General features: G+C 38.9%; 1 protein-coding gene across 1 annotated transcript in view; it reads right to left on the reverse strand.

The window, feature by feature from the left end:
• Positions 1–4,507: 4,507 nt before the first annotated feature.
• mgll (monoglyceride lipase) overlaps positions 4,508–9,100 on the reverse strand; it is a 43,823-nt gene continuing 39,230 nt past the window's right edge. Inside the window, exons 7-8 of the mRNA XM_037684975.1 lie at positions 8,380–8,595; positions 4,508–4,716 (exon numbers count right to left, since the gene is read on the reverse strand). Coding sequence (XP_037540903.1) covers positions 4,585–4,716; positions 8,380–8,595 — 348 coding nt within the window. The 3' untranslated portion in view covers positions 4,508–4,584. The remainder of the gene's footprint in view (positions 4,717–8,379; positions 8,596–9,100) is intronic.

Here is a 9,100-nt window from a genome sequence, read left to right on the forward strand (position 1 = left end):
ATATATATATATATATATATATATATATATATATATATATATATATATATATATATATATATAAACTTACATAATAGTTATTTTCTTTGAAACAGTCCTTAAGTCAAAAGGAAAAAAGAAAGAAACAAAACTCAGTTGCTATCTGTCGTTATTACCTCTTCTTTACTCAGTGCAGAACGTCTGTCCTGACTCAGATGGATCTCAGCAGTTGAGTGTTATTAACAGCGTTTTGTATGTGGCTATCTTTCTATGGGACATTTGCACACAACACATGTCAGTGCAAACGATTACTGTAAGGAGAAACGGCTTTAAAGCAGGGCTATTCAGCTAAATTGCTCAGGGAGCCACAGTTACTGAGAGCTAAGAGCTCAGGGGCCAGACATCCAGCTGTTATCATTAAGTAAGTTTGTTTTATGGTTTAAAAACTAGTTTTATTTGAAATGAACCCATTGTTGGGCTGAACTCAATTCAACCATGGGCCTGATTTGGACCCCGGGCCACCACTTGAATAGCCCTGCTCTAGAGGATATGAAGACCGTGTTGGGTATTGCACATGAATAAGGCAATTAGGAATGAAATCCAGAAGAAAAGTGTTTGAATTTACTTCATGCACCGTTGTTCAATGAGAACATGGAACAGAATGGAGAACATATAAAAAAGTCGAAAAAAAAAAAAACCCTCCATGAAATCGCTCGTGTTTAATTTGAAGCGTAAGCCTGTTGAATTCAGATCATGCAGTTCTGATTGTTCACTGAGCTGATGCTGGTTATTTAGACTCTTATCTCAGCACTCACACAAAAGGGAATCCTCAGAGCAGCAAATGGACAACAAGCCCTGAGAGCGCAGACCCATCTGCCACACTTCCCACAGAATTAATGAAGGCATTTCTTTTTACTGATTTTTCCTTCTTTGTTATTTTTTGCAGGGGACGAGGGGGAAAGTGCTGCCATGGTTACTGTCATCATCTTTCCTCTCTTTTTCTCTCATACACTCACTGCATCTCCATCTCCCTCCATGCTCAGAGCAAACAATAGCCGTAATATCCACTCATGTAGTCTGACAGGTAGGGCTTTTTGAAATGACACAGTGAGCTGAAGTCATTGTGCTGATGCAGTGCAGCAGGGGAGCCATTAGGAGTCTGAATACAGCCGCTACTGTGCAGCCTTTGTGTGTGCTGCGTCTGCTGCAGTCTAATCAGGAGTAGATTGTATTTGAGGTGCTTGCAGTTTCAGGTCGGGTTTGAGAGTCTGTCTCCTGCAGGGGATCAGGAATACATTACATTTCCATCTATGTCTGCACCCCGTGTAATATTATCTGATGTTTGTTGTGGCAGAATTATCTGTAAAACCGGTCAAAACTAAAGATGTGGGATGCATTTAACTTGTTCCTTCTATTAATTCTGTTGTTTGTTCGTTCTATTTTTTTTGCTTTATTCTTGCAGATGTCCTGAGAAGGCTTTTAAAAGTTATTTAATCTAAATTTCTAACGCACACACCATTAAAGTCCTGGCATTCCTTGAAGAAATGAATATTTTATGACGGCGTTTGAGACTAAGATCATTTTTATGATGAGAAATAATTTTGTAGCAGTTTTGGGCAAACCTTGAAAATGACATTGCGTGCAATTGCAGGCGCATGCATTATGACAAGTCATGCTCAGAGTATGTGTTGAAGAGGACTCTCAGCTACTACCACATCACATTTTTGCTCATTATCTGTTAAGCTGACTGAGTTATAGCTGTTTTAATGCCTTCTAAGGACAGCATTATTATCATAATAGAAGTATAAAGACTGAAAATCATCAGAACTTTGAGATGAGCAGTTTAAAGAAGCGCTCTGGCACACAAAGTGTTGAGGTACCAATATTTTTAAATGACAAAAATGACAACTGTAAGGCAAAAGAACAACATATATAAATAAAAGACTACGTGTCTTGTTGCTGCTGATAGTTCAGCGTGTGGCAGTGTGGGTGTCTGTGTACAAGACATCTGAATCTGTAACAGAACAATGGTGTGTGTGATGGACAGAACAGAGCGTACATTACCACATTCAGTAAAAATAAGTAGAAGAAAAAAATAAAAACAGCAGATGCGATGCAGTGACGCAGGGTGAGCTGGGACGAGAACACAAAGTGAAAGTCTAAAAGACCCCATTCTATCCTTCTTGTTGGGATCACCCTGGTGATCAGACATGTTGATAGATAGAAGTAAAAAAAAAAAAAAGAATCACTGCTGTAGGACTGGTGCTGAGCCTCAACATGATCAGTCACCATGGATACCACACCATGTCCTCTACATTTTCTGCACAAGTTAATGATTAAAGAAACACAAACTTAAAAAAAAATAAAACAAACGCCAGGATGTGTTGTATATTCTCTTCTGTTCAATAAAACATGAAGCCTACAAAAGGGATTGATGTGAGAAAACTGCCTGACTTCATAAACAGCCAATAGTTTTCCCTCCATGCATGAAGCTAAGAGAGTCTTGAAAGACAGAAATTTTCATACACTCCATTGGTTTGTGGAACTATCAGGCATAGTAGCTCCTAATTACAGTTTGCATGACAACACATAATAATGGAGCTCAGTGTCTAGCTGATAATTAAGGAGCTACCAAAAATAACAGTTCTTGTGAACTTATAGCTAACATATTTAAAGTCACAATTCATATCAGGTAGAACTGTTAGAGCAAACTGATAGAGACAAGAACTGTTTCAATCAGTTGTTTAATTATAGCTGTCTGGTATATAAAGATCTTTATTTCAAACATTAATATGAATTAAAGGTCTGCCAATCCTTGAAGGAATGCATATTGCATCTTTTTACGTCAGTGTTTTAAACTAAGAGCACCCTATACTGAGAAATGACAGTTATAGCTATTTTGGTCAGACCTCGAAAAAAAATAAAATAAAAATTGGACAATCTTGTATGATTTGTTAGTGCTTGGAATATGAGTTGTGAATGACTCTCAGCTACTACCACACCAAATTTTAGCGCCGTGTATTTAAAACGGACAAATTTATAGTCAGTATTGTTAAAGTGGCTCGGCTGTGGCAGCCATATTGAATTGGGGCAAGTCCACATGTTAATTGGACGCAGTAATTATTTTCTGTCAGTTTCAATAATGTTATTTCTTCATATTTGGGTGACAGTTTCTTTTTAAATCACAACCTCAGAAGTTGTTTCAAGATTTTCTGCAACCCGCCTGAAGAAAAACACACAATTATAACAAATAATAATTTTAACTTTTAACAAAACAACAAAAAAGTATTTTTTTTTAATTTTTGTTTGTTTGTTTTAAACGGCTTCATTCTGAGTTCGAGATTTCAATGGCTAATTAGCTGAATAATGATTTTTGTACTTTAAGGTACTTTGCACTAAGCAAACAGATGCTCTTTATTCTCACTAACAGGGTGGTGTTTCCCTCTAGTTCTCCAGCTGGAGTCTGATTTTAATGAAGGTAAACATTGAAAAGCATGACTCTTAACAGTGAAGCCGATCGTGGCTCTAAATTAAAGGTCAGGGGCTGCAAAAAGAGAATGACCTTTGACCTTTGACATCTTATACGATTCCCATCTGCACAGAAAGTCACTACTGCTTCACCCTCTACAGTCAAGTCAAGAAGTAATTAAAACAACAAGAAATAAATTGATTACAGTTTCTTTAACAAATATTAAAAAGCCCTCAAGTTGGCTCAATAGGTAGAAAAGAGGCCTAATCATTTTTTTTGTGCTGACTTTAAACAATTTGGTTTGGCTGAATTTAAATAAACAACAGCAATCTTTAAAGAATGTTCATGTGCCAACCATCTGTCTTCAGGCCAATCATCTGTCTGCAGACCAAACAAAAGAGACGTGTGGGAGAAGACAGGGTTGTTATAAATATGCAGGAGCTTAGAGAATAAGTTTCTGTCTGTTAAAGAGGGAAAACTTGGCATTTGGGGAGGGGAAAGGATAAAACGAAGGTCAGAACAAAGAAGAAATAAACTATTGCTAGCTGGAGCTGACAGCTTCTCTTAAATCATCCAACTTGAACTGATCTAACAGAAACTCCCGACCTGCTGTCCTGACCTCAAACCCTGTTTATGGAAGGCAAAAAGGAAATGCCCATTTGAAAATTAATCATGTATTTCTTAATAAAAATTTAAAACTCTGATTTGTTTATTTAAACCAAAAGGTGGAAACTTCATTATTGCACGTTGAACCGTAGCTTAGTGAGATTTAAGCTTGATTTGATTCATGGCCCACAAAAGCAGCCCTATTAAAAACAAATAAGCACATCAGATTTAATGCATGAGGCACATCCCTGATCACAGGTGGGAAACTGACTACTGCTGCTGAGTTTCAGGAGTTTCAGAAAACATCGCTTAAAATAAATCATCGGTTTGACTTACTCAAACACAAGAAGAAAGTTCAGCAGATGCCCAAAGGATTGAGTTATTTAACCTTTCATACAGCAAATACAGTGTCCATCTCTAGGACAGAGGAATGCAGTAGTATTTTATTCCTGGCAGGAAGTTATGCAGGCCTGGCGGCACAAGGTTGTGAGTTTCCTTGGAGCGCTGACTGAGCTCTACGAGTTAAGAATCTACAAGCCTTGCTGGTGCCGCGTGGTTGCAGCCGGCAGTCGTTCTGTGATCCAGCTGGTCACATCCTTCAGCACAGACTCAGCAACCTCAGGGAGGTCGTGGTGGAGCGCATGGTAGCCTCCGTCATAGATCTGAAAAACATTTCAAGGAAATGAATGCACTCGGTAAAAATAAACTGTCTTAAAACAGACGTTTTAAGTGTTTTCTGTCATTTTTAAACCACTGACACACACAGTAGGGCCTTAATTGTCACTTTTCATGAGTTTCACACGAAGGTCAGCTTCAGTTGTAGCTGTTTAGGTTAAACACTGAAAATAATACTCAGTCGCAGATGATGTTGTGAGATGTCATGCAGAGAATGCGCTGTGAATGATTCTCAGCAACTACCACACCAAATTTTAGCTCATTATCTGTGAAAGTGAATTATAGCCACTTTTGTGTTGGCTAATATCAATTAGCTCTATAGGCTATTTTAAATTGGCTTAGATGTCCACCCAATGATTACTTTTCAAATGTTTAATTAAAGTCCTTCTAGTGGTTCATAAACTATTTTGCTAACAGGCAGACAGCCACATGCACACACAGAAGCAAAAACACAGTTTGCTTTTGCCTTTTAGAATCAGCCTATGAAAATCTGGGTTTTTGTTTCTTCACAAGTGGGAATTGAGTTGTGATCCAGCTGGATTAAATACATTACTTATGCGTACACAAGCAATATGTGCTATTTAACAATAAGTGATGAGTTAAGTGGAATAATGAGTAAATATTGATTTTCATACTGTTTGCAATGCTAAAATCTATTTTTGTTCACACATCTTGTGGGTGTGGAGCTGAGAACTCAACCAAAGATAATTTCCTCCTAATTCATTAATCTGAAAAATCAGAAGCTGGTGTTAAAATGTGAATTTTTTTTGTTTAGATCTTATAAATCAGGTCTAATACTATATATCTCTCAGAGACTCTGAGGCAAAATAAAATAAAACAAAATTTGAGAACCTCAGGGTCTCATCTCTGCTTTATGCAGATGACGTAGTTCTGCTAGCATCTTCAGACCAAGACCATCAGGGTGCACTGGGGCAGTTTGCAGCTGAACGTGAAACAGTTGGAATGAGAGTCAGTTCCTCTAAATCTGAGACCAAGATTCTTGATAGGAAATGTGTGGAACGCCCCCTCCAGGTCACGGGGGAGACTTTGCATCAGGCGGAGGAGTTCAAGTGGGCATCTTGTTCACTAGTGATGGTAGGATGGAGCAGAACATGGACTGATGGACTGGAGCCTCGTCCTCAGTAATGAGGGTGTTGCTTTGGTCAGTCGTGGAGGAGAAAGAGCTGAGTTGAAAGGCAAAGCTCTCGATTCACTGGTTGGTCTATGTTCTGGCCCTTATCCAAGGTCATGAGGTTTAGATCATGACAAAAGAACGAGATCCTGGATACAAGCGGCCTAAATGGGTTTCCTTCACAGGGTGGCCAGGCTCAGCCTTAAAGATATGTTTAGGAGGGAGGGAGCTCAGAGTCGCTGCTCCTCCACATCAAAAGGAGTCAGCTGAGGTGGTTCAGGCATCTGATTATGATGGTTACTGGATGCCTCCCTTTAGGGGTTTTCCAGGCACGTCCCACTGGTAGGAAGCCCCGGGGAAGATCCAGAAGTCACTGGAGGGTTGTGCATCTTCTCTGGCCTGGAAACACTATGAGGTCCCCCAGAACAAGCTGGGAGTTGTGGAGAGAGAGATGTCTGGGTTCCTCTCCTGAACTTGTTGCCTCTGCAACCTGACTACAGATATGTGGTAGAAGATGGAAATAGAGGTTAACTGGTAACAATAAATTGCCCCTTGGTGTGGGTGAGACTAAACAGTTGTTTGCAACCTGTCCAGGGTGTACCCCACCTCTCACACAACTAAACCATTTTTATTCTGATTTAAAACCTGCTATTCTTCTGTTTCATTACACATATGATAAAGTTCTGCCTGAGCCTTGAGCTCGGCACTTACAGTAACTCTACTGTGCAGGAGAAAAGAAAATTCAATCCACCCTGTTCACTTATCTTCCTTCACACATTTATCACTAATTTGTCCTCCTCTTTGTGATAAACCTTCCAATAACACTGCGCGCAAACATCCCTCCTTTAAAAAAACTCATTCTCTAGACGAGAAACAGGTTGTAAACAACTATCAGTCTGTTTATTCGCATTTTATCATTCAGCAGCTGAAAAGATGTTTTATTTAAATGTAAAGCGGCTTCTTTCAGGTGCCGATCTTTTCTACATAATCTACACATATTAAACTAGGCTGTTGAGAGAGGAGCTACTAATAAATTGTTGAAGTTGCTTTTTATGACAAACAAATGCTAGAAAAGTTCAGTGATTTTTAAATTTAATGCAAATATTTCTTCCTCCCTTTGTGTCAAAACGACCTTTGAAATTACAAAAAAAAAAAAACGGGGAGAAGAACGGTAAATAAATCTTAAATAATTCAAGTACTGTATTTTCCGGACTATAAGTCGCACCTTTTTTCATAGTTTGGCCAGTCCTGTGACTTATAGTCCAAAGCGACTTATTGTTCCTCTACCGCTAACCCCAACCCCCCCCCCCCCCCCAAAAAAAAAAACACATCACTTAGCAGTGTTGCCAGGTGTACAATAATTATCATATTTGTACGACAATTTTGCCCTCTGTACGATCAATAATCCCCAAAAAGGCCAAATATATGATAATTTGACCATTCCGTGAATGTGTGGTTGTAATAAGTTGTCATCAGCCTCTCGCAACCGCCTGTCTGAGTTTTTTTGTGAACACTGAAGGCATCTGTGTCCGCAAACAAATGCATGATTGGCTGGAAATTCCAGCCAATCGTGCTTTTCTAAATGTTACCTACGAGTGACGTGTTTGCGTTTGCCTCAGAACAACGGCCATGATTGGCTGATAGTCCGCTGCGCCCGCCCCATGAGTGAGGAAAAGAAAAAAGAAAAGAAGAAGAAGAAGAAGCAGAGCTGGTCTGGAAGCGGACCCATCACCATTATAGTGCATAAATAGATTTGTTATTTTGGTTATGACGGGTGTACAATAATTTCCCTCAAAATACGATAATTTTATGTCTCTAGTACGATAATCCTACATTTCTCACCTGGCAACACTGTCACTTAGAGACAACTGAGAAAAAGTTACAAGTAAAATGTCCCCGAAAGTGATGTGGAATGAGAATGACTAATTTACCGGTAACTTGTCAGACTTGTTTGCTTGTTATGTTAATTAAGCCTGTTCAGGATCACGTAGGTTCTGTGTTATTGTTATTTCAGATTAAATGTCTGTTCTTGCACTTTGTGAAATACACTTCTAAATAAATGTGACTTATACTCCGAAGCGACATATATATAGTTTTTTCCTCTTCATGAGGCATTTTGGACTGATGCGACCTATACTCCAGAGCAACTTATAGTCCGGAAAATATGATATTTCTTGAAGGAAAGACAAATTTTATGCAGAGATGTGTAAAGTGTAGTATGTTTTGTGTATAAGTCTCAGCTACTACCACACAAAAATAGTCCAATATTTGTAAATTTCAATAAATTAATCAGTTACAGCCATGTTTGTGTTTTCTAAGATCAATTGGCTGTGGCAGCCATCTTGAATTGAGTTAAAGGTTATCAATTGTAGATGTGCACTCAATGATTACTTTTGGAGAGATCCATTAACATTTGTCCAATGGTTCCACACACGCACGCACGCGCGCACGCGCACACACACACACACACACGTTCACCTTCAGTAACGGGCAACAATCTAATCAAAACCACACTCACCTTAAATTTCTTGTCAGTACTTGCAACGTTCTCATGCATCATAACGGAGCCGCGGATGTCACAGATCTTGTCAGTGTCGCCGTGAAGGAGCAGGAAGGGCCAGCTGATGGATGGGATCTCCCTCTCGATTCGTTCTGCTGCCGCCATCAACTGCATGCCGAATGACACCCGTAACCCGCCGTGGTAGTTCAGCTTGTCAGCGTCGTATGCCTCCACCTGAGAGGAGAAGCAAAAAAATTACAGGAGGACAGAACAGGGACACAACACAGAAACACTGGAGGAAAAAACGCACACGACAAAACAAAGACTGCAACAAGATTTCAGAGAAAACTAGAGCGAAACCCAACGAAAAAACAGAAACAAAAACAACAATTTACAAAACACTAGGGGGAAAAACTGTTTTCTGCTTTGTTTTCATTTATGGAACAACTTTTCCAAATGTTGATTGTTGGGTTTTGTGCTGAAACATCGCTGTGCATGTCTTGTTATCAGGCTTTGTCCAGTCTAATAGAATTTTATAAATCACAGCAATATTTTCATGTAAAAAATTTCATATACTTCAAATCATTTAGTGACTCTCTTGTCTGACTATAACAGAGGACCATCACTCCCATAGGGGAAAAATGTTTCATCATAGTGTTCATCAGCAATAGATGTACCAGTACTTTATAGCAAATAATAATAATAATAATAATAATAATAATAATAATAATAATAATAA

Source organism: Nematolebias whitei, chromosome 11 (genome assembly GCF_014905685.2).
Source record: "Nematolebias whitei isolate Nwh7 chromosome 11, NemWhi1, whole genome shotgun sequence".
NCBI classification, from domain to species: domain Eukaryota; kingdom Metazoa; phylum Chordata; class Actinopteri; order Cyprinodontiformes; family Rivulidae; genus Nematolebias; species Nematolebias whitei.